At 40.1% G+C, this 26,611-nt stretch overlaps 2 protein-coding genes, 2 long non-coding RNA genes and 1 pseudogene across 6 annotated transcripts; all 5 read right to left on the reverse strand.

Annotated features, from left to right (window-relative positions):
* Positions 1–7,444: 7,444 nt before the first annotated feature.
* Positions 7,445–7,759, reverse strand: LOC117193059. Its single transcript, XM_033397792.1, has one exon. It carries the CDS (start codon positions 7,757–7,759, stop codon positions 7,445–7,447), a length of 315 nt encoding a protein of 104 aa, XP_033253683.1.
* An 834-nt stretch (positions 7,760–8,593) lies between these two features.
* On the reverse strand, positions 8,594–9,027 carry LOC117192754. Of its 2 annotated transcripts, XR_004474438.1 has the most exons (3): positions 9,010–9,027; positions 8,752–8,951; positions 8,594–8,694 (listed from the first exon to the last, which is right to left on the reverse strand). It is a non-coding gene; the product is annotated as an uncharacterized LOC117192754 (long non-coding RNA). The 2 variants fall into 2 exon arrangements; XR_004474437.1 differs by lacking the exon at positions 9,010–9,027 and having other exon boundaries at positions 8,752–8,994.
* Positions 9,028–14,736: 5,709 nt separating this feature from the next.
* LOC117193060 lies at positions 14,737–15,051 on the reverse strand. Its single transcript, XM_033397793.1, has one exon. The coding sequence runs from the start codon at positions 15,049–15,051 to the stop codon at positions 14,737–14,739; it is 315 nt and encodes a 104-aa protein (XP_033253684.1).
* A 339-nt stretch (positions 15,052–15,390) lies between these two features.
* LOC117192752 lies at positions 15,391–16,318 on the reverse strand. 2 transcript variants are annotated; one of them, XR_004474434.1, is made up of 4 exons: positions 16,302–16,318; positions 16,044–16,243; positions 15,557–15,986; positions 15,391–15,499 (listed from the first exon to the last, which is right to left on the reverse strand). It is a non-coding gene; the product is annotated as an uncharacterized LOC117192752 (long non-coding RNA). The 2 variants fall into 2 exon arrangements; XR_004474433.1 differs by lacking the exon at positions 16,302–16,318 and having other exon boundaries at positions 16,044–16,291.
* Positions 16,319–21,510: 5,192 nt separating this feature from the next.
* LOC117192742 lies at positions 21,511–23,398 on the reverse strand (annotated as a pseudogene).
* Between the last annotated feature and the right edge of the window lie 3,213 nt (positions 23,399–26,611).

Here is a 26,611-nt window from a genome sequence, read left to right on the forward strand (position 1 = left end):
TTTAAAATAAATTATAGAATTAAATATATTTAAAAATACTCATTTTGAGTATCGGGTATAAAAAATAGTGAAAATCGTGACATATAGAGGCTCATATTTTTGTTAATGCGCTTAAATTATATATGTGCAACTATATATGTATATAAGTTAACACCATAAGAGTTCAATACTCTTATTTCCAATTAAAACAGAAAAAAGTATAAAAATTCTTGCCCAATAGTTTATTACCCAATTGTAATAACAATGCGCAAGAATTCTGTCACAATTTACACAAAAAGTAAAAACCATTTCCTGCCTAAAACAAGAACCGAAACATTGTATTTCTGGAAGTGCTTATGCGCTCCACTTCAAGTCAGCACTTCACGAGAAACCATCGCCCCCACCCCGCCTTCGACGTCGCGACTGCGATAATGTCGACAATGCATTTCTGATGACTCCGCTGTTCTTAACCCCTAACATCGACCAGCAACATTGACTTCCTATTGCCGGTCAATAACTGCAACTCCGCTGTCGCCACTGACGCCGCCGCCTACAATAATTCTGAAGACCCCAACAATTCGGCCTCTGCCGAAGTTCCTCTGCCGCGTTCATCGATAGGTTTCTTTAAGAATTATAATTCTAGATTTAAGCAGTCACATTCTGATATTCAATAAAAGCACTTCGCTAATGTGAACAGAATCAAAATAATCTTTTATTTTGTCCTTTGAATAAGGATAAAATTAACTGGCGCCCGAGCAGGGACCTGACTAGTGAACAACACAGCAAAAAGTTTAGTACGTTCGCGAAAACTGCAAAAACTTGCAGCCGTCGGTCTCAATAATAATTACCGGTGTGACTCACAATATTTCGTAATATTGTCCGGTATAACCCATCGGTGACTCCAATTCCTGAAAGTTCCGTACTCAGGAAAACCAACCAAAAAGGAGCGAAGTCCAGGAACCTCAGTAAGGTGATACCATCATAAAAGGGACCAATTCCGGATCGCCCGTTGGAGGAGCCACATCCAACATGTTAAGGTAAGTAAAACAAAAACAAAACGACGAAAACCAAAAAACATTTTTTTCAAGTGAAAATAAAATAAAGTGAAGAAAAAAATTCACAAAAGTGAAACAATTAAAAAAAAATAATTTTCCGCGCGATACAAAAAATTATAAAACGGGAAACAAAAACCCCAAAGGGAAAAAGAAAATAAAAACCCAAACCTACGAAAGCTAAAACAAACAAAATACCTATTCACATATTTCAAAAACCATATTCATATCTTACAAATACTTAATACTTGCACATAATGGCAAATCCTAATACCCTAATCAGACCTGCCGTTCTGGTTCAAGACCCAATGCTGGTACAAATATGAGTAGGCAAGAAATTACATCCTTGGTAACCAATTTAGTGAACACTTTATTCGAACGAGCCTCACCTAACCCTAACACCGACTTCCTCAACGCAGTTGATCAAGAAGTAAACCCTGCACTTCCTCACAATGCGAGTGACTACGACAAAATCCCAGACTTAGTGAAAAGTATTCGGGAATTTTCGGGAAGCTTAAACGAATTTAGTTCCTGGAAGAAGGGAGTAGATAGGATTCTAGGGGACTTTGCAGACATAGTAGGAACCCGAAAGTACGATGGGATCCTTCAAGTCATTCGAAACAAGGTTGTCGGAAATGCCGATACGGCATTATAATCATACAACATTCCTCTTAATTGGAATGCTATTTCCAAATGTTTAACCCTACACTATGGTGACAAGAGAGACCTGAGTACATTAGAGTACCAGATGACCATGCTAGTGCAGGGAAATCAACAGTCAGTGGAAGATTATCATCAAGTCGTTTATCACCAAATGTCACTGATTCTAAATAAAATAGGTTGCATGGAATTAGGAAGGGAAGCAGAACAATTAATGACCAAACTATACCGCGATAAAGCTTTAGATACTTTTGTCAGAGGACTACGAGGAGATATTCCTCGACTCCTGGGTATGAAAGAACCAGCAGACCTCCCATCAGCTCTACACCTTTGTTTAAAATTAGAAAACCAGAACTATCGTTCCAATTATGCTAACGCCAAAGCACCCACTATTGGATTTAGGGGATCAAACCAAAAACCAATTCCAGCACCCCGATCAAATATCAACTATAATAACTTTAGGCAACCTCTTCAGTACCACCAGTATAATCAATATAAACCTTCAATTCCTCCCAGACAAAACTATAATTACCAAACACCTCAAGTTACACAGAGTTATCCCCGTCAACAATTCCCTCAGAATAACATTCCGAATCGTCCGATCGCACCAAAGCCAATGCCAAAACCAGAACCAATGGAGATAGATCCAAGTCTCCATACTAGAAATGTCAACTATATGAATCGTCCGCATTTTCAAGCAGGAAAACGACCCCCAACAACTCAAAATGTAGTAGAAAAAAGACAAAGACAATTCAATATCCAAACTGGCGAAACCGACGAAACTCAAACGAACTCTTCGCCTGATGCAATAAATTACGCAACTTTGGCTGAATACGAACAACTGAAAGATGAGTATGAAAACGAAAATGACTTTGAACAAACCCTTGAGGAGTATGCTCAAGAACCAGATACAGACAATAACGACTCGAATCTCGAACAACTTAGTGACTTACATTTTTTAGAATAAAAAACTCCTCACTACCCTATATAGAGTGTAGATTGAGGAGTGGACAGACCTTAAAAATCTTAGTAGATACCGGCTCTAATAAAAGCAATATTCAACCCCAACATGTTAATAACCCAATTTTAAACCAAAAACCTTTTAACGCTATCACCGTTAGTGGTAGCATAAAAATAACACACCATAAAATTGCAAACCTTTTCAATATCCCTAATATTAATGTAAAATTCTTCCTGTTACCCACCTTAAAATCATTTGACGCCATACTAGGAAATGACTACCTCAAAGAATTAGGAGCAGTCATTGACATAAAAAAACGAACACTAACAATAAACAATGGTCATGTTATTCCGATAAAGGAAAAATTCTTGGAAGCAGTGAATGTCATATTCAATAGGACAGAACATCTAACAGAAACACAAAAACTAACCCTTGAAAACCTCTTTAAAACACACTCTAATTTGTTCGCAGATCCAAACAGAAAACTTACTTACACCACAAACATTAAAGCAGATATCCGCACCACCTCTGATACTCCAGTTTATTCACGATGTTACCCCCTACCAGTGGGATCCAAAACAGAAGTAGAGAAACAAATAAAAGAACTACTAGATGACGGGATAATTAGACCATCTAGGTCCCCGTACAATTCCCCCGTATGGCTGGTTCCGAAAAAAATGGATGCCTCTCAAAAAAAAAAATTCAGAGTAGTTATCGACTACAGGAAACTAAATTTAGTTACTTTTGCCGATAAATATCCCATTCCAAACATAAATGAAGTTTTAGCACAACTAGGAAACAACAAGTTCTTTTTAGTACTAGATCTTAAAAGTGGTTTCCATCAAATTCTATTAAAACGAGGGGGAACGTTGTGAGTTGCTGCGGAGACCGCAACTCTACAGTTATACCCGATACTAAGTCAGTATGGCTCTCCTCCGGCAGACGCCGCTAATATTAAACGACACGACAAGGAGTGCGTGCGAGAGAGACAGAAAATCAGTCTGAGCGTGACGTCGGGTGCTGCGTAGCCAGTGCAAATTGATTTGTTCCTTTTGGCTATAAAAATGATCTGATCTGATCCAGATTCAGCAATCTGATATATATGATCATTATCTATGATTCTGCGTTTTTAGTTTTCTCGTATCCTCAATATTGTGGATGCAACAGATTTTCGTCCTTTGTGGGGGCGGAAGGAGGTGGGGCGAAATTTTGAGATATACGTTTTATAGTGAGATCTAACAGGAGTGCGGATACCAAATTTGGTTAATCTAGCCTTAATAGTCTTTGAGATTTGTGAATATCCCCAGATTTTCATCCTTTGCGGGGGCGGAAGGGGGTGTGGCGAAATTTTGAAACAAACTCGTCTCGGTCCGATATATTAGGAGTGTGGATACCAAATTTGGTTGCTCTAGCTTTTATAGTCTCTGAGATCTAGGCGCTAATGTTGTACTCTAAGCAAAGCCGGCTATGCTACGTGTGTATTAGAGAGAAACAGGGCGAGAAAAAATTAAATTGTTTTCTTGATTCTGGCTATAATAATTATACGATCTGGTTCAGATTTTGCACTCTAGAAGATATAGTCATCTTCTACGATTCTGCGTTTTTAGTTTTCTCGTATCGTCGAAATTGTGGATTCCACAGATTTTCGCCTTTTGTGGGGGCGGAAGGGGGTGGGGCGAAATTTTGAGATATACGTTTTATAGTGAGATCTGACAGGAGTGCGGATACTAAATTTGGTTACTCTTGCCTTAATAGTCTCTGAGATTTGTGAATATCCCCAGATTTGCATCCTTAGCGGGGGCGGAAGGGGTGTGGCGAAATTTTGAAACAAACTCGTCTCGGTCCGATATATTAGGAGTGTGGATACCAAATTTGGTTGCTCTAGCTTTTATAGTCTCTGAGATCTAGGCGCTAATGTTTTACTCTAAGCAAAGCCGCCTATGCTACGTGTGTGTTAGAGAGAGACAGGGCGAGAAAAAATGAAATTGTTTTCTTGATTCTGGCTATAATAATTATACGATCTGGTTCAGATTTTGCACTCTAGAAGATATAGTCATCTTCTACGATTCTGCGTTTTTAGTTTTCTCGTATCGTCGAAATTGTGGATGCCACAGATTTTCGTCTTTTGTGGGGGCGGAAGTGGGCGGGGCGAAGTTTTGAAATATTTTTGTAGCAGTGACATATCACAGAAGCCTGGATCCAAAACATCGTTGCTCTAGCTCTTATAGTCTTTGATCACTAGGCGCTGAAGGGGACGGACGGACGGACGGACAGACGGACAGACAGACAGGGATCAATCGACTCGGCTATTGATGCTGATCAAGAATATATATACTTTATGGGGTCGGAAACGATTCCTTCTGGACGTTACACACATCCACTTTTACCACAAATCTAATATACCCCAATACTCATTTTGAGTATCGGGTATAAAAATAATGAATTTTATAATACCTTGGACCATGAAATAAACCAAACTTACCTTATATTAAATACACTTACACCCACTCGACACAGTAGATCTATAGATATGATCGGCACGGCATGGAAATATATAGCCGGAAGTCCCGATCATGATGACCTAAATATTATCCAAAATAATCTTAATGATATAATTTCAAATTATAATAAGCAAATAGTAATAAATACACAATTTGAGAAACGAATAAACAAACTCACAGAAATAAACAATAGACTCTTGAATACAATAAAAAAAAGACGAGGTGGAACGTTGTGAGTTGCTGCGGACACCGCAACTCTACAGTTATACCCGATACTAAGTCAGTATGGCTCTCTCCGGCAGAAGCCGCTAATATTGAACGACACGACAAAGAGTGCGTGCGAGAGAGACAGAAAATCAGTCTGAGCGTGACGTCGGGGGCTGCGTAGCCACTGCAAATTGATTTGTTCCTTTTGGCTACAAAAATGATCCGATCTGATCCAGATTCAGCAATCTGATAGATATGGTCATTATCTATGATTCTGAGTTTTTAGTTTTCTCGAATGTGCAATATTGTGGATGCAACAGATTTTCGTTTTTTGTGGGGGCGGAAGGGGGTGGGGCGAAATTCTGAGATATACGTTTTATAGTGAGATCTAACAGAAGTGCGGATACCAAATTTGGTTACTCTAGCCTTAATAGTCTCTGAGATTTGTGGATGCCCCAGATTTTCGTCCTTTGCGGGGGCGGAAGGGGGTGTGGCGAAACTTGGACACGAAACGGTCAAGGTCCGATATCACAGGATTGTGGATACCAAATTTGGTTGCTCTGGCTCTTATAGGTTCTGAGATCCTTGAACTCATATTTTGCAATTGGCAAAACCGACCATGAAACCTGTGTGTTAGAGAGAGACAGAGCGAGAAAGAAATTGTTTTCTTGATTCTGGCTATAATCATTATTCGATCTGGTTCAGATTTTGCACTGTAGAAGATATGGTCATCCTCACCGATTCTGCGTTTTTGGTTTTATCGTATCTTTAAAAATGTGGATGCCACAGATTTTCGTCCTTTGTGGGGGCGGAAGTGGGCGGGGCGAAGTTTTGAAATATTCTTGTAGCAGTGACATATCACAGAAGTCTGGATACAAAACATCGTTGCTCTAGCTCTTATAGTCTTTGAGCACTAGGCGCTGAAGGGGACGGACAGACGGACGGACGGACAGACGGACAGACGGACAGACAGACATGGCTCAATCGACTTGGCTATTGATGCTGATCAAGAATATATATACTTTATGGGGTCGGAAACGATTCCTTCTGGACGTTACACACATCCAATTTTACCACAAATCTAATATACCCCAATACTCATTTTGAGTATCGGGTATAAAAATGAAATCCGCGCCAGCTGGCTTGCTCAGAAATATACCGAAATACACTTCACAGTTTCAAAAAATACCAATAATATACCAAACTCCATCATACTCCTCATTTTCTATATTCGGTTCAATATTACTAGCTAGCTGGGACCCCCTTCCTTGGACAAATAATTGTATCCGATTGATGAATCTACTCTCAACAAGATTGGTTAATTCTAAGGACACCTTTTATTTTATTGCTTATAAAATTAAAATTTGTACATTGCTGCATTGGACAAGAGGGTGACTCCAAAGCGCGTCTTGAAAAATACTGGAAAATACTACAAAAAGCATACAAATTTGCAAGGTGTGTGAGCTAGACATGGTGTTTAAAATAAATTATAGAATTAAATATATTTAAAAATAGTAAAATCGTGACATATAGAGGCTCATATTTATGTTAATGCGCTTAAATTATATATGTGCAACTATATATATATGAACTTTATTTCATTTTGCAAGCTTAACTAGCAATACTATAAAAGCAGCTTATTTAAGAATTGTATAGTTCATAGTCATTAATGCATAATTTTCCCATTCATATGCTCATTAATAATTGTATTCGTGAGCCTCTGACCCGGAAACCGTTGAACGAAAGACCCAGAAACGATATTGGGATTAAAAAACAGTACACTACACAATTTTGACAAGAAAATTCAATTCAAAAGGTTCCCGCCAAAACGAACTGCGTGTCTGTTGAGTATAAAAATATTTGCCCAAGCAAACAAATTGTTTATTTTATCGTTTGTCCAATCGACGTTTCACATCTCTCAAAAATGCCCATTGTTCCCCATTATGCGCCTAGTTTACATTAATTATAATAATCTTAAATGTTTGAAAAAGTGGACAGATCTTTCTTTCCTGGTCAAACATTAGGTCTTGAGGGACACTTTCAATATTTTCTTTAGCAAACCATAATTAAAATAGTGGAACTAGTTAGTCGGTTGTTTCGATTTTGAGAACAAATTTCTCCATTATAGCATTAAGACGCTTGCGCTCCTTGAGCTGTTGCTGAATTAGGTCTGAGATCTGTGTGCCTAGAGCCAAAAGCGCGTCCGTATTGGCTTCTGTGCGCTGGGCGTTCAAGCGAGTTTGTCTATTCATGTCCCGCAGCTCCTTTGCAATGTCCATTAGCATCGGCACCGTGCTCTCGTGTTCAATTTCTAATTCATTTACATCATTTTGAACCAGCTTGCGCTTTTTGGCAGATGGAGTTTGCGAAGTGCTAGTGCGCTCCAATTTCACGCCCATATGTCTGGGAGTCTGTCTGTCCCAATCCTAAATCTTATTGACCTGCCATCGTTGCACCATCGCAGAATATGCAATGGCGTAATGTTCGTGCACAAGCTCCTTCTTGGGACTGTTGACTCCCAAACTCTCTTGGGTCAGATTGACTTGGCCGTTCCATCTAGACCTACCCGTACTTTGAAGACCATCCGTCCACCCATATGTAGGTCTAATTATGCTGAACATGAACCTTTTAGGGTTTTATGCCATAATTATAACTCCCTCTGTCAAACCCTATCCCCTGAACTGTCTCTTAAACTAATTGCATGCAATATTTATAATCATTTAAATTTAGCTAACTTTTAACTTATCTTTTTCCGCCTTTAGTAACTAAGCACCATTATTAACAGATAATTTGTTAATTTAATAAATAAATTGATCCGGCTGGAGCAGTCATCTTCTTCCTCATCATCTTTACATACAAAAAAATAGTACATACATTTTTTGCGGCTTGATATTTTTGTCTTACCGTCATCTGTGGCTGTGACCTCGTCGTGGTCGGTCTTGATGTCCTGCAGTTGCAAACGGTTGGAAATTTCAGGACGTGCCTTTGGACGAGATTCGACTACTCTGTCGGGCTTATCATACAAGTCACAGATCACGGCCACTGCATCCTCTAGAGCAGGGAGTGTATCCTGATACAGCGAGCCTTTGCCGCAGGCATGTTATTGTTATTGTTGTTATTGTTAATCTTTTTACGAATGCAGCTTTTCCAGTCTTTCCATACCTATCAAGAGCCAAGGCCAGGCGGACCCACGCTATTTAACTCATTTGAAAGCCGCTTCCTGGCGGCTTCAGCTGCCAGCTTATCACCCTTGAGGTAGTTTTTGGCTATCATTGGGTGTCTCTCCATAAATGCGATGAATATGGCATCTTGCTGCGCAGTTCTGTGTTTGCCCCTGTATACAATGAGGTGGTAAGTATACATTTTTACGAACATTTTCAACATTATTTACATGTTCCGTGGTTTTTTGTTTGACTGATTGGTCAGTTTGGCCTTTGATTCGTTGTCACAAATCTGTGTTTTTGTATCTATTAGCAGGAGTTGGACCCACTTTTACGCCCACTATCTCCACCACGCCAAGCAGCACAGCCTGCAGCGCACGGGGAGAGGACAATCCGGCGTTCACTTCAGCAGTAGCAGGGACTTGAATCTCTCCAGATTTACATAAATCGGATCTATTAATTTATTTTTTTACGAAATATTTATTTACCTTGTCAGTGTTACCGTGAACTTATCGATCAAATATACGGTCGGACTCTTAGAAATATACCAAAATACACCGTCTCATTTTAAAAATATACCGTAAATATACTGACGAATTCAAGTTCTATTTTATATATTCCTCGTCTTTGATATTCCGTCAAATATTACCAGCTATATAGAACATTTAGCCGTGCCCACACAATTTTAGCTCATTGATGAATAAATTTTCTACACAATTGGTTAGTTTTTAGTCCTTGCTTTTATTGTATTTTGACTAAAACAAGGTTTAAACAAAATAGTTCAACAAAAAAAACAGTCGCAAAAACAAACATTAAAGCAGATATCCGCACCACCTCTGATACTCCAGTTTATTCACGATGTTACCCCCTACCAGTGGGATCCAAAACATAAGTAGAGAAACAAATAAAAGAACTACTAGATGACGGGATAATTAGACCATCTAGGTCCCCGTCCAATTCCCCCGTATGGCTGGTTCCGAAAAAAATGGATGCCTCTCAAAAGAAAAAATTCAGAGTAGTTATCGACTACAGGAAACTAAATTTAGTTACTGTTGCCGATAAATATCCCATTCCAAATATAAATGAAGTTTTAGCACAACTAGGAAACAACAAGTTCTTTTCAGTACTAGATCTTAAAAGTGGTTTCCATCAAATTCTATTAATAAAATCAGATATCGAAAGAACTGCATTCTCCATCAACAACGGTAAATACGAATTCACACGTCTCCCCTTTGGACTAAAAAATGCACCGGCAATATTCCAACGCACCCTTGACGATATCCTACGACCACATATTGGTGAAATCTGCTATATTTATATTGACGACATAATTATTTTTGGAAAAGATGAAAAAACACATGCTAACAATCTCGCGACCATACTCGATACCCTTGAACAAGCCAATATTAAATGCCAACTCGACAAATGCGAGTTCTTTAAAAATAAAGTCGAATTTTTAGGATCTATTATTTCCGATAGAGGCATAGAAACCAATCCTGCAAAGGTGGAAGCCATTTCCAAGTATCCTTGTCCGAAAACATTAATGGATCTCAGATCCTTCCTAGGATTGTCCGGTTACTATAAAAGATTCATAAATAACTATGCAATGCTAGCCAAACCACTTACCTCATTATTAAGAGGGGAAGATGGTCGCGTATCTAAAAACAATTCGAGCAAAAAAATCATTCACCTTGACCCAGAGGCAATGAAAGCTTTCAAAAAACTCAAGAACACCCTCATTTCGACAGAAGTCATTTTACAATACCCAGATTTCAATAAAGAGTTTCAACTCACAACAGATGCCTCAAATTTCGCATTAGGAGCAGTTCTTGCTCAAAATGACAAACCAATATCCTTCATTTCCCGAACCCTTTCGAAAGCCGAAGAAAATTATGCAGCAAACGAAAAAGAAATGCTAGCAATAATATGGTCATTGAAGTCTTTGAAAAATTATCTCTATGGGGGAGCAAAGGTAAAAATTTACACCGACCATCAACCCTTAACCCATTCCATGAGCGATTGGAATGGAAACGCGAGAATAAAACGATGGAGAACATTTTTGGAAGAGTACGACTATCAGCTAATCTACAAACTAGGAAAAGCCAATGTAGTAGCTGACTCTTTGTCCAGAATCAAGGAAATAAACTCCATCACGACACAACATAGTAACCAAAGTTCCTCCGAAAGGTTAATTCATAGTATGGAAATACCAATAAATGCTTTTAAAAACCAAATCTTTATAATTCCAGGAAACGAAAATAATTACAAATTTAGTATACCATTTCCAACATTTCATCGACATGAAATTACACAAAACACATTCACAAATATTAAAAAAATACCTTAACCCCTCCGGTATTAATGGAATTCAAACAACCGAACATATTATGGGACAAATCCAAAAAATATACCCATCAAATTTCTTCCAATACAAAGTTAGATTCACACAAAGTAGAGTAGAAGATCTAAGTAACGAAAGCCAACAAGAAGAAGAGATCTTAAAAGATCACAACAGGGCCCACAGGAATGCCGTAGAAAACCAAAAACAACTCATCGAAAAATTCTATTTTTCAAAAATGAAACAGAAAATTTCCACTATAGTAAAGCAGTGTCAGATTTGTAAGGAAGTAAAATACGACAGACACCCCACTAATCCCGAAATCGTGGAAACACCAATACCACAATATCCAGGTCACACTATTCACATTGATATTTATTCCACAGAAAGAAATTTAGTTTTGACAGCAATAGACAAATTTTCCAAATTAGCCCAAGGAAGAATCATCAAATCCAAATCCATCGAAGATATAAAACCATCCCTGCATGATATTCTGTTTTATTTCGGCGTACCAAAAAATGTAGTAATTGACAATGAAAAATCCTTAAAATCAGCTTCCATACCGTTTATGATGAAAGACCAATTGGGAATTCAGATATTTACAGCTCCACCCTACAAAAGCTCAGTAAATGGACAGGTAGAAAGATTCCATTCAACCCTCTCAGAAATAATGCGGTGTTTAAAAAGTAAAGGAATCTATAGCACATTTCAAGAATTACTGAATCAGGCCATTTACGAGTACAATTTCTCGATACACTCAGTAACCAACAGAAAACCGTTAGAAGTATTCTTTGGTAGAAACGTAACAACAAATCCTGACCAATACGAAATAAGCCGACAAAATAATATTGACAAACTTAAAAACAAACAGGACTCGGATTTGAAAAATCACAACAAGAAAAAAAAACCGATAATACTATACTCACCAGGTCAAGAAATATTCGTAAAAATAAACACACGGTTAGGATCAAAATTGTCTCCAAGATTTAAAAAAGAAATAGTAAAAGAAGACAATAACACTACAATTAAAACTGTGTCAGGAAAAATTGTTCACAAAAGTAACATAAAAAGTTAATAACTGTCCGATATTCATAGGTCCATGTCCATGTCCGTATTAAAATGACTAAAGGTTATATTATATGAAATAACTACACCCAAAACTAAAAGATTTATCCGATTGCGGGTTCCATCCGATTATAGCACCACGAATCGGAAAATACAATTTTTTTACGATATTCTTCATTCTCTTCCAGATTGATAACATCATTACTCCTCCTACAATTAGTAGCTGGATCTATCGAAATAACCAACTATACCGATAGCCATGTTTTAACCATTCATACTAAAACAGGCAAACTAACCTCAGAACATACAAAACTAATTCATGTCATAGATTTAACACTAATAAAACAAACTCTAGACCAAACTCTTTGGTACATAGAAAAAGACCTAAAAAATAATGAATTTTATAATACCTTGGACCATGAAATAAACCAAACTTGCCTTATATTAAATACACTTACACCCACTCGACACAGTAGATCTATAGATATGATCGGCACGGCATGGAAATATATAGCCGGAAGTCCCGATCATGATGACCTAAATATGATCCAAAATAATCTTAATGAAATAATTTCAAATTATAATAAGCAAATAGTAATAAATACACAATTTGAGAAACGAATAAACAAACTCACAGAAATAAACAATAGACTCTTGAATACAATAAAAAAAGACAATTCATTCAGCAACGAAATAGCCATTAGTCTACAAATTCAAACCCGACTTATAAAAGAAGAACTAATCAATGTAAAATATGCAATTCAATGGGCAAAAATAAATATAGTAAACACATTCCTTTTTAACGAAAACGAAATAGAGACAATTAAAGAAAACTTTAAGGAAATACTAACCCCACTCAATTCAATAGAAGAAATGCTTGAGTTTGCAGACGTCTCAATTTTATATAATAAAAACACATTACTCTATATTATTAAGATCCCTAAGTTAGAAAAAGAAACCTATAAAGATATCATTATTCGACCGGTCGTCCGAAAAAACCTCATTGTTAATTTACCTTTCCAAGAAATATTTATTAATGAATTGAACACTTACGGAATTAGTAAACCATGTAAAGACTACAATAACGTAAAAATTTGCAAAACAAATAATGTAATCAACTTAAACCACGATAACTGTATTAGTAGATTATTGATAGGGAAAGATTCCTCGTGTAACTACAGCAATACAGAACACATCGAACCTATAGAAGAAATAGATTCCGACTCACTCCTCCTAAATAACTTCAACGGAACAATAAAATGGCAAAACGGCTATGAAAAACTAAGGGGCACGTACATACTAAAGTACTGGAACGATACAATAAACATTAGCGAAAAGAAATTTACAAGCATTCACAAAACTATAACCAAACCACAAACTCCAATCGTACAAGTAGGCCCATTGCAAGAAAAACCCATAAAAATACTTTCTCTCAAAGCACTCGATGAACTTCACATCAACAATACGAAACACTTAAACTTCCTTCAAACTCACTCCTCAATAAATAGTATGACTCTTATTACGCTATTTATAACTGCAATAATACTGATCATAATATCACATGTGTGTCGAAAACCACAAAAAGTGATACTCAACATTCCTCCAGAAATACCAGACATCAAAATCAAAACCGATACAAAGATACCAACAAACACAAACCAAAATCTTGAATTTAATAACATACCATATTTCTAAAAATTCATTTGAGGACAAATGAAATAAGAGGGGAAGAGTTAACACCCTAAGAGTTCAATACTCTTATTTCCAATTAAAACAGAAAAAAGTATAAAAATTCTTGCCCAATAGTTTATTACCCAATTGTAATAACAATGCGCAAGAATTCTGTCACAATTTACACAAAAAGTAAAAACCATTTCCTGCCTAAAACAAGAACCGAAACATTGTATTTCTGGAAGTGCTTATGCGCTCCACTTCAAGTCAGCACTTCACGAGAAACCATCGCCCCCACCCCGCCTTCGACGTCGCGACTGCGATAATGTCGACAATGCATTTCTGATGACTCCGCTGTTCTTCACCCCCAACATCGACCAGCAACATTGACTTCCTATTGCCGGTCAATAACTGCAACTCCGCTGTCGCCACTGACGCCGCCGCCTACAATAATTCTGAAGACCCCAACAATTCGGCCTCTGCCGAAGTTCCTCTGCCGCGTTCATCGATAGGTTTCTTTAAGAATTATAATTCTAGATTTAAGCAGTCACATTCTGATATTCAATAAAAGCACTTCGCTAATGTGAACAGAATCAAAATAATCTTTTATTTTGTCCTTCGAATAAGGATAAAATTAACTTATATGAACTTTATTTCATTTTGCAAGCCTAACTAGCAATACTATAAAAGCAGCTTATTTAAGAATTGTATAGTTCATAGTCATTAATGCATAATTTTCCCATTCATATGCTCATCAATAATTGTATTCGTGAGCCTCTGACCCGGAAACCGTTGAACGAAAGACCCAGAAACGATATTGGGATTAAAAAACAGTACACTACACAATTTTGACAAGAAAATTCAATTCAAAAGGTTCCCGCCAAAACCAACTGCGTGTCTGTTGAGTATAAAAATATTTGCCCAAGCAAACAAATTGTTTATTTTATCGTTTGTCCAATCGACGTTTCACATCTCTCAAAAATGCCCATGGTTCCCCATTATGCGCCTAGTTTACATTAATTATAATAATCTTAAATGTTTGAAAAAGTGGACAGATCTTTCTTTCCTGGTCAAACATTAGGTCTTGAGGGACACTTTCAATATTTTCTTTAGCAAACCATAATTAAAATAGTGGAACTAGTTAGTCGGTTGTTTCGATTTTGAGAACAAATTTCTCCATTATAGCATTAAGACGCTTGCGCTCCTTGAGCTGTTGCTGAATTAGGTCTGAGATCTGTGTGCCTAGAGCCAAAAGCGCGTCCGTATTGGCTTCTGTGCGCTGGGCGTTCAAGCGAGTTTGTCTATTCATGTCCCGCAGCTCCTTTGCAATGTCCATTAGCATCGGCACCGTGCTCTCGTGTTCAATTTCTAATTCATTTACATCATTTTGAACCAGCTTGCGCTTTTTGGCAGATGGAGTTTGCGAAGTGCTAGTGCGCTCCAATTTCACGCCCATATGTCTGGGAGTCTGTCTGTCCCAATCCTAAATCTTATTGACCTGCCATCGTTGCACCATCGCAGAATATGCAATGGCGTAATGTTCGTGCACAAGCTCCTTCTTGGGACTGTTGACTCCCAAACTCTCTTGGGTCAGATTGACTTGGCCGTTCCATCTAGACCTACCCGTACTTTTAGGCCTATCCGTCTACCCATATGTAGGTCTAATTATGCTGATCATGAACCTTTTAGGGTTTTATGCCATAATTATAACTCCCTCTGTCAAACCCTATCCCCTGAACTGTCTCTTAAACTAATTGCATGCAATATTTATAATCATTTAAATTTAGCTAACTTTTAACTTATCTTTTTCCGCCTTTAGTAACTAAGCACCATTATTAACAGATAATTTGTTAATTTAATAAATAAATTAATCCGGCTGGAGCAGTCATCTTCTTCCTCATCATCTTTACATACAAAAAAATAGTACATACATTTTTTGCGGCTTGATATTTTTGTCTTACCGTCATCTGTGGCTGTGACCTCGTCGTGGTCGGTCTTGATGTCCTGCAGTTGCAAACGGTTGGAAATTTCAGGACGTGCCTTTGGACGAGATTCGACTACTCTGTCGGGCTTATCATACAAGTCACAGATCACGGCCACTGCATCCTCTAGAGCAGGGAGTGTATCCTGATACAGCGAGCCTTTGCCGCAGGCATGTTATTGTTATTGTTGTTATTGTTAATCTTTTTACGAATGCAGCTTTTCCAGTCTTTCCATACCTATCAAGAGCCAAGGCCAGGCGGACCCACGCTATTTAACTCATTTGAAAGCCGCTTCCTGGCGGCTTCAGCTGCCAGCTTATCACCCTTGAGGTAGTTTTTGGCTATCATTGGGTGTCTCTCCATAAATGCGATGAATATGGCATCTTGCTGCGCAGTTCTGTGTTTGCCCCTGTATACAATGAGGTGGTAAGTATACATTTTTACGAACATTTTCAACATTATTTACATGTTCCGTGGTTTTTTGTTTGACTGATTGGTCAGTTTGGCCTTTGATTCGTTGTCACAAATCTGTGTTTTTGTATCTATTAGCAGGAGTTGGACCCACTTTTACGCCCACTATCTCCACCACGCCAAGCAGCACAGCCTGCAGCGCACGGGGAGAGGACAATCCGGCGTTCACTTCAGCAGTAGCAGGGACTTGAATCTCTCCAGATTTACATAAATCGGATCTATTAATTTATTTTTTTACGAAATATTTATTTACCTTGTCAGTGTTACCGTGAACTTATCGATCAAATATACGGTCGGACTCTTAGAAATATACCAAAATACACCGTCTCATTTTAAAAATATACCGTAAATATACTGACGAATTCAAGTTCTATTTTATATATTCCTCGTCTTTGATATTCCGTCAAATATTACCAGCTATATAGAACATTTAGCCGTGCCCACACAATTTTAGCTCATTGATGAATAAATTTTCTACACAATTGGTTAGTTTTTAGTCCTTGCTTTTATTGTATTTTGACTAAAACAAGGTTTAAACAAAATAGTTCAACAAAAAAAACAGTCGCAAAAACAAACATTAAAGCAGATATCCGCACCACCTCTGATACTCCAGTTTATTCACGATGTTACCCCCTACCAGTGGGATCCAAAACAGAAGTAGAGAAACAAATAAAAGAACTACTAGATGCCGGGATAATTAGACCATCTAGGTCCCCGTCCAATTCCCCCGTATGGCTGGGTCCGAAAAAAATGGATGCCTCTCAAAAGAAAAAATTCAGAGTAGTTATCGACTACAGGAAACTAAATTTAGTTACTGTTGCCGATAAATATCCCATTCCAAATATAAATGAAGTTTTAGCACAACTAGGAAACAACAAGTTCTTTTCAGTACTAGATCTTAAAAGTGGTTTCCATCAAATTCTATTAATAAAATCAGATATCGAAAGAACTGCATTCTCCATCAACAACGGTAAATACGAATTCACACGTCTCCCCTTTGGACTAAAAAATGCACCGGCAATATTCCAACGCACCCTTGACGATATCCTACGACCACATATTGGTGAAATCTGCTATATTTATATTGACGACATAATTATTTTTGGAAAAGATGAAAAAACACATGCTAACAATCTCGCGACCATACTCGATACCCTTGAACAAGCCAATATTAAATGCCAACTCGACAAATGCGAGCTCTTTAAAAATAAAGTAGAATTTTTAGGATTTATTATTTCCGATAGAGGCATAGAAACCAATCCTGCAAAGGTGGAAGCCATTTCCAAGTATCCTTGTCCGAAAACATTAATGGATCTCAGATCCTTCCTAGGATTGTTCGGTTACTATAGAAGATTCATAAATAACTATGCAATGCTAGCCAAACCACTTACCTCATTATTAAGAGGGGAAGATGGTCGCGTATCTAAAAACAATTCGAGCAAAAAAATCATTCACCTTGACCCAGAGGCAATGAAAGCTTTCAAAAAACTCAAGAACACCCTCATTTCGACAGAAGTCATTTTACAATACCCAGATTTCAATAAAGAGTTTCAACTCACAACAGATGCCTCAAATTTCGCATTAGGAGCAGTTCTTGCTCAAAATGACAAACCAATATCCTTCATTTCCCGAACCCTTTCGAAAGCCGAAGAAAATTATGCAGCAAACGAAAAAGAAATGCTAGCAATAATATGGTCATTGAAGTCTTTGAGAAATTATCTCTATGGGGGAGCAAAGGTAAAAATTTACACCGACCATCAACCCTTAACCCATTCCATGAGCGATTGGAATGGAAACGCGAGAATAAAACGATGGAGAACATTTTTGGAAGAGTACGACTATCAGCTAATCTACAAACTAGGAAAAGCCAATGTAGTAGCTGACTCTTTGTCCAGAATCAAGGAAATAAACTCCATCACGACACAACATAGTAACCAAAGTTCCTCCGAAAGGTTAATTCATAGTATGGAAATACCAATAAATGCTTTTAAAAACCAAATCTTTATAATTCCAGGAAACGAAAATAATTACAAATTTAGTATACCATTTCCAACATTTCATCGACATGAAATTACACAAAACACATTCACAAATATTAAAAAAATACCTTAACACCTATGTTATTAATGGAATTCAAACAACCGAACATATTATGGGACAAATCCAAAAAATATACCCATCAAATTTCTTCCAATACAAAGTTAGATTCACACAAAGTAGAGTAGAAGATCTAAGTAACGAAAGCCAACAAGAAGAAGAGATCTTAAAAGATCACAACAGGGCCCACAGGAATGCCGTAGAAAATCAAAAACAACTCATCGAAAAATTCTATTTTTCAAAAATGAAACAGAAAATTTCCACTATAGTAAAGCAGTGTCAGATTTGTAAGGAAGTAAAATACGGCAGACACCCCACTAATCCCGAAATCGTGGAAACACCAATACCACAATATCCAGGTCACACTATTCACATTGATATTTATTCCACAGAAAGAAATTTAGTTTTGACAGCAATAGACAAATTTTCCAAATTAGCCCAAGGAAGAATCATCAAATCCAAATCCATCGAAGATATAAAACCATCCCTGCATGATATTCTGTTTTATTTCGGCGTACCAAAAAATGTAGTAATTGACAATGAAAAATCCTTAAAATCAGCTTCCATACCGTTTATGATGAAAGACCAATTGGGAATTCAGATATTTACAGCTCCACCCTACAATAGCTCAGTAAATGGACAGGTAGAAAGATTCCATTCAACCCTCTCAGAAATAATGCGGTGTTTAAAAAGTAAAGGAATCTATAGCAAATTTCAAGAATTACTGAATCAGGCCATTTACGAGTACAATTTCTCGATACACTCAGTAACCAACAGAAAACCGTTAGAAGTATTCTTTGGTAGAAACGTAACAACAAATCCTGACCAATACGAAATAAGCCGACAAAATAATATTGACAAACTTAAAAACAAACAGGACTCGGATTTGAAAAATCACAACAAGAAAAAAAAACCGATAATACTATACTCACCAGGTCAAGAAATATTCGTAAAAATAAACACACGGTTAGGATCAAAATTGTCTCCAAGATTTAAAAAAGAAATAGTAAAAGAAGACAATAACACTACAATTAAAACTGTGTCAGGAAAAATTGTTCACAAAAGTAACATAAAAAGTTAATAACTGTCCGATATTCATAGGTCCATGTCCATGTCCGTATTAAAATGACTGTGGAGATAATGTTTTTTATCCCCAATCGGCCGACTAATTATTTCGAATTAAATAAAACTCGGCGCAGAAATAAAATTACGATATGTTCTTTAATGCGTGACATCCAAATTGCAAGTGTGGCTTGCCTGCCCTTTACATTGCCGCTCCGCCGACGTCGGTAGGCAGACGCAAAGCGGAGATAGCGAAGAGCGAGCTGGCAGAGACCGTTTAGCAGGGCAAGCAAGCGCAGAGCTTTAACAAAAAAATGAGTGACATAGACATAAGTAACAAACAAAATAAGCGGCTGAGGTCCAAGAATTAGGTGCTATTTGGCAAGCAGCTAATCGGCTGGGTTCTGCTCCGAACATTCACCCCCCGTTGGAAGGCAAAGGCTTTCAACAGATCCATCCTGAAGGGGCAGAACCGCTATTTTTCCAACGGCCCTCTTGAAAAGGCCTTTTTGAGTGCGGATGACGGCTACTCTGATGGTTCCATCTTTTCCTGGGATGACGCTCTCAATGCGGCCAAGCGGCCACCTTAATGGTGGCAGCGTTTCCTCCTTGATCATGACGAGCGCTCCTAGCTTGATGTTTGGAGACGATGACCGCCACTTGCTCCGCTCCTGAAGAATCGAAAGATACGCCGTACTCCATTTTCTCCAAAACGCCTGCTTCATTTGACACAGCCGCTGCCATCGACTAAGTAGGTTGACCCGGAGATGCGCCACATCTGGCTCGTCGAATGCAGCTTTCGGGGCTCCATTGAGAAAGTGGTTTGGCGTGAGCACATCTAGATCATCGGGACTTTCTGTAATTGCATAAAGCGGACGGGAATTTAACAAAGCAGAGATTTCACAAGCCAAGGTCTGAATTTCATCAAGAGTAAAAATGTAGGTCCCGACGATGCGATGAGAATGATATTTAGCTGCTTTAACAGCCGCCTCCCACAAACCCCCAAAATGAGGTGAGCGAGGGGGGATGAATTTCCAGTCGATTCCACTAGAAACGCAGAGATGTGACACAGCCGACGTATGAGGATCGCTGAGGAACATTTGCCGAAGCTCCAAAAGCTAATTTTTTGCTCCTACAAAATTTGTAGCGTTGTATTTGTGTACCAAGGATAGCTCCTTTTTATACCCGATACTCAAAATGAGTATTGGGGTATATTAGATTTGTGGTAAAAGTGGATGTGTGTAACGTCCAGAAGGAATCGTTTCCGACCCAATAAAGTATATATATTCTTGATCAGCATCAATAGCCGAGTCGATTGAGCCCTGTCTGTCTGTCCGTCTGTCCGTCCGTCCGTCCGTCCGTCCGTCCCCTTCAGCGCCTAGTGCTCAAAGACTATAAGAGCTAGAGCAACGATGTTTTGGATCCAGACTTCTGTGATATGTCACTGCTACAAAAATATTTCAAAACTTCGCCCCGCCCACTTTCGCCCCCACAAAGGACGAAAATCTGTGGCATCCCCATTTTTAAAGATACGATAAAACCAAAAACGCAGAATCGGTGAGGATGACCATATCTTCTACAGCGCAAAATCTGAACCAGATCGAATAATGATTATAGCCAGAATCAAGAAAACAATTTCATTCTTTCTCGCTCTGTCTCTCTCTAACACACAGGTTTCATGGTCGGTTTTGTCAAACTCAAATATGAGTTCAAGGATCTCAGAACCTATAAGAGCCAGAGCAACCAAATTTGGTATCCACACTCCTGTGATATCGGACCTTGACCGTTTCGTGTCCAAATTTCGCCACACCCCCTTCCGCCCCCGCAAAGGACGAAAATCTGGGGCATCCACAAATCTCAGAGACTATTAAGGCTAGAGTAACCAAATTTGGTATCCGCACTTCTGTTAGATCTCACTATAAAACGTATATCTCAGAATTTCGCCCCACCCTTTTCCGCCCCCACAAAGGACGAAAATCTGTTGCATCCACAATATTGCACATTCGAGAAAACTAAAAACGCAGAATCATAGATAATGACCATATCTATCAGATTGCTGAATCTGGATCAGATCAGATAATTTTTATAGCCAAAAGGAACAAATCAATTTGCACTGGCTACGCAGCCCCCGACGTCACGCTCAGACTGATTTTCTGTCTCTCTCGCACGCACTCTTTGTCGTGGCGTTTAATATTAGCGGCGTCTGCCGGAGGAGAGCCGTACTGACTTAGTATCGGGTATAAATTTAGAGTTGCGGTCTCCGCAGCAACTCACAACGTTCCCCCTCGTTTATATACTTTTTGTTCTTTTCAAAAGAATTTAGTTGTTGATTAATAAATTTAAACAATTAATACAGATAAACATAAGTAGATGAGGCGATTCGCAGGTGTTCGTGAGAAAATAGCAAAGCGAAGGGGATGTGTGAAAAATCTATGTCTGGGTGCTGATCGATGTGTGTTGCGTGGCGAGGGCACTCAGAAAGTTCTCTACATGCTACCATCGTTCTTAGATCGCACGTCATCGATCTTGAGTATCATTTTGACGAGCTGGGTGGACAACAAGATTTGCTGTTTCTTCGAGTTCAACGACTCTACAACATTGTGGCTCTTCATGTCCGAATCGCCGGTCAGCATGCAGTCAACACCCAAGCTAGGTTTCTTCTCAGCTACCTGACTGGCCTTTAATTCCGACAGCGTTTCAATCGGATGGAGACCGCTGTTCTCGGCCAGGGCCAGGGGAATGCTCTCTTAGGCCACGGAAAAGGCGCGGAATGCGTACTGCTCCAGGGTAGACAGCTGATCGACCTCCTTGGCCACAGCCAGGGAGCAACTGATCTCTGCGGCTCCACCACCGTACACAATACGCGAGTCCTTGACTAACGAGCGCACCACACAGATCGCATCGTGGATAGAGCGTTTGGCCTCGGCAATGATCATTGCGTTGCCTCCACGCAGAAAGATTGTGACTGCCTTTGAGTTTTTGCACTCCTCAATCACAAGCATTTTGTCCTTCGACGTGCCGAAAGCCATCTCACGCACGAGACCGGCTGATCCGAACTTTTCAGGAGTCAGCTCCTCAAACCGCGGAACAATGCGACCGCCAGTTGCAATAGCGATGAGCTCTATCTCAGGACCACCCACCCAGCGTACTGCGGGGAGATCCTGCTGCAGCATTAGATGGTTGGCTTCGTCGTCAAAGCCCCACTGACAGATGGCCAGAGTGGCACCGGCGTCTTTCACTTGCTTGACCATCAGCGTAAACTTCTCCTGCTCGTACTCGCGCAGCGCCCTGTAGTCCTCGGCAGAGGTAAGGTCCAACTTATGCTTGTTCTTGGGCTTGGGAGGCTCAAATGGGCAGGTGAGGATGGCCAGCTTAACATTTTTCAACTCTTTCGGCATTTGCGAGTGGCTAAGAGTCTTGTCCACAATGACGCCCTTCACCAGCATCGAGTCCTCCATGCGACCTCCGACCTTAGTCTCGATCTTGATGAGCTCAAAGTTGACATCCTTCTTTTCAATATCGGCCACATTGAGAACAGCGTCTACTGCCATCTCGACCATTTGACGATGGCATTTGTTCACAATCTTGCTTCCCAGCGTGGTCATAGCTATCTGAATGAGTTGCTCCTTATTGTTAGGATCCACGGGGAAGGGTTCAGCAATTGCATCGAGTTGCTTAATGGCTCACTGAGCAGCCAGCTCGAAGCCATCTGCAATGCGAATGGGATGAATGCCACGGTCGATCAAGCTCTCTGCCTGCTCTAGCAGTGCACCGGCTAAGACAACAACGCCAGTGGTGCCGTCGCCAATTTCATCGTCCTGCGACTGCGACAACTGCACCATTAGCTTCCACCTCCATCAGTTTCATAATAGTGGCACCGTCATTGGTGACAGTCACATCGCCATCAGAGCTGACCATGATCTTGTCTAGACCCTTCGGTCCCAGAGACGTCTTCACAGTCGAGGCGATCTGACGTGCAGCCATGATATGCGTCTTGATGGCATCTGTTCCTGTGATGCGCTTCTGGCTCTCCTGGTCACGCAAAATAATGAAAGGCCGACCATATTCGTCAAACGCAAACGTACCTGGGAAGGCGTTCATGGTTTTTAAGTTTTAAGGATCGCGGATTTCTTCGAATTTTCGAGATTAAATTTTTCTTCAATCTTATACTTTTCGCTTTTAATTTCGTTTTTTCCGTCTGACCAGATGATTCGAGGTTTGGGACGTAGACTTATAAAACGCCTTAATGCTGCCAGAAAGTATTCTGTAGATAGATCCCGAACGACTTCCAAATGAGTTGCTTTGGTGCTAAAGCATACGAAGACAGCGATGTAACATTTGATAGGAGGCCTGCTTCTGACTTCCGACTTGTGATAAAAGGGTCCGCAAAAATCAACGCCCGTTGTGTGGAATGCTGGATTAGTCCTTACGCGATCCGCAGGCAAGTTTCCCATGATATGTTCCCTCAGCACTGGCTTCAAACGAAAGCATCCAACACATTTGCGAATGATTCCCGCAACATATTTGCGTCCACCAATAGGCCAGAATTTTTGCCGAAGCAGTCCGAGCAATCCTTGAGCTCCTGCGTGGAGAAACCTTTCGTGAAAGAAGATAATAATAGAGACAGTGACAGGATGTCCCTTAGGAAGCAGGATCGGGTGCTTCGCGTCGTAGTCCAATTCGGCATTTTGGAGGCGGCCTCCAACACGCAGCAATCCAAAGCTATCCAGAAATGGATTCAGTGAGGCCATCGTGCTTTTTGGGGGTAGGGCCTGTTTGCTGGCGAGGGCCCTTATCTCTTCCGAAAATTGTTGCTGCTGTATTGCCCTTATGAGCAAATGCGTACCATTTTTGATGTCGATTACGGTAAGTTGACCCTTTGACCGCGCTATGCCTTTGTCCTTGAGAATGTAGAATCGATATATGTAAGCAAAGACGCGCTGCATGGATCCGAATGAGTTTTGAAATTTGCAATCGTACGATACAACCCTTTCGTTTGAAACAACCAATGCTGCATGACGACGTTCTGGGACATCGGTCGGCAATTGCAAGCCTGCAGGCCACTCTGAGCTCTCAAGACGCAAGAATGGTGGTCCAGAGATCCAAAGGCTGCTATCCATTAGTTCAGCGGGCGTGGATCCACGTGATATGATGTCGGAAGGATTCAACTTTGTGGGCACGTGATGCCAAGTCATTCCAGCGGTGAGCTCCTGAATCCGCTGAACTCGATTAGAAACAAATATATTAAAATTCAATGGTGATTCTCGAATCCAGGCAAGGGCTATGGACGAATCCGACCAGCAATGTATTTGGCATGGAGCTGATAATCCCTTAACTATGGTGGACACTAGTTCGGCTAATACGAGGGCAGCGGACAGCTCAAGCTTGGGGATAGTCATACTTTTCAAGGGCGCGACTCTGGATTTAGAGCATAAGAGATGACTTTGCACAATGCCAAGAGCTTCCGAACGCATGTATACACAGGCGCCATATGCTGCTTGGCTCGCATCACAAAACGCGTGCATTTCTAATCTGGCTTGCTGCCGAAGCACGTAACGTGGAAACTTAAAGTTTTTAGCCATCGACAACTACGAAGTCAGCTCAATCCAAGTCGTATGGCTTGGCTTCGTTCCATAGCGACTGCATAAATATTTTAGCTTTTGTGATGATGGGAGAGATGAGCCCTAGAGGATTGTAGAACCTAGCTAGTGTAGACAGGACCGAACGCTTCAAGGTTGTGCCTGCAGCGGTTCCGACGTGAGCGAAGCTAAACAGAAGATTGTCCGTGGTGGGATCCCAAACTAGACCAAGCGCCTTGGTTACTTCAGTCCCGTCATGAAAGGTAAGGAACTTTTCGCGATCCGCCTCCGATACGCCTTCCAAAGCAGCGGGTTCATTGGAACACCATTTACGTATGGGAAAACATCCTTTCGAAAGTAGCTCCTTTACCTGCTGACGAATCTTGATGACAGAATCAATGCTGTCCCCTCCAGATATGAGATCATCGACATAGAAATCTCTTCGAACAACATCAGCGCCAAGCGGAAAACGCAACTCTTCATCATTTGCCAATTGATGCATAGCACGAATTGCTAAGAAAGCGGCAGGTTTGGTTCCGTAAGTAACAGTCTCCGACTTGAACACCTGAATCTCCTCCTTCGGGTCATTGCGCCATAGGATGCACTGCACGAGCGTATCGGGATGGGAAACGCGTACACAGCGGTACATTTTGCAGATATCGCCACACAAGGCGACTTTAAACGAGGTGGAACGTTGTGAGTTGCTGCGGACACCGCAACTCTACAGTTATACCCGATAATAAGTCAGTACGGCTCTCCTGCGGCAGACGCCGCTAATATTGAACCACACGACAAAGAGTGCGTGCGAGAGAGACAGAAAATCAGTCTGAGCGTGACGTCGGGCGCTGCGTGGCCACTGCAAATTGATTTCTTGCTTTTGGCTACAAAAATGATCCGATCTGATCCAGATTCAGCAATCTGAAAGATATAGTCATTATCTATGATTCTGCGTTTTTAGTTTTCTCGAATGTGCAATATTGTGGATGCAACAGATTTTCGTCCTTTGTGGGGGCAGAAGGGGGTGGAGCGAAATTCTGAGATATACGTTTTATAGTGAGATCTAACAGAAGTGCGGATACCAAAGTTGGTTACTCTAGCCTTAATAGTCTCTGAGATTTGTGGATGCCCCAGATTTTCGTCCTTTGCGGGGGCGGAAGGGGGTGTGGCGAAATTTGGACACGAAACGGTCAAGGTCCGATATCACAGGAGTGTGGATACCAAATTTGGTTGCTCTGGATCTTATAGGTTCTGAGATCCTTGAACTCATATTTTGCAATTGGCAAAGCCGACCATGAAACCTGTGTGTTAGAGAGAGACAGAGCGAGAAAGAATGAAATTGTTTTCTTGATTCTGGCTATAATAATTATACGATCTGGTTGAGATTTTACACTCTAGAACATATAGTCTTCCTCTACGATTCTGCGTTTTTGGTTTTATCGTATCTTTAAAAATGTGGATGCCACAGATTTTAGTCCTTTGTGGGGGCGGAAGTGGGCGGGGCAAAGTTTTGAAATATTTTTGTAGCAGTGACATATCACAGATGTCTGGATCCAAAACATCGTTGCTCTAGCTCTTATAGTCTTTGAGCACTAGGCGCTGAAGGGACGGACGGACGGACGGACGGACGGACGGACGGACGGACGGACGGACAGACGGACAGACAGACAGGGCTCAATCGACTCGGCTATTGATGCTGCTGTATCAGGATACACTCCCTGCTCTAGAGGATGCAGTGGCCGTGATCTGTGACTTGTATGATAAGCCCGACAGAGTAGTCGAATCTCGTCCAAAGGCACGTCCTGAAATTTCCAACCGTTTGCAACTG

Source organism: Drosophila miranda (genome assembly GCF_003369915.1).
Source record: "Drosophila miranda strain MSH22 chromosome Y unlocalized genomic scaffold, D.miranda_PacBio2.1 Contig_Y2_pilon, whole genome shotgun sequence".
Taxonomy (NCBI): domain Eukaryota; kingdom Metazoa; phylum Arthropoda; class Insecta; order Diptera; family Drosophilidae; genus Drosophila; species Drosophila miranda.

What these genes read in the sequence shown, in the direction of transcription:
- LOC117193059 (XM_033397792.1), bottom strand. Translation starts at nt 7,759, where the DNA reads ATGGGCGTGAAATTGGAGCGCACTAGCACTTCGCAAACTCCATCTGCC.
- LOC117193060 (XM_033397793.1), bottom strand. Translation starts at nt 15,051, where the DNA reads ATGGGCGTGAAATTGGAGCGCACTAGCACTTCGCAAACTCCATCTGCC.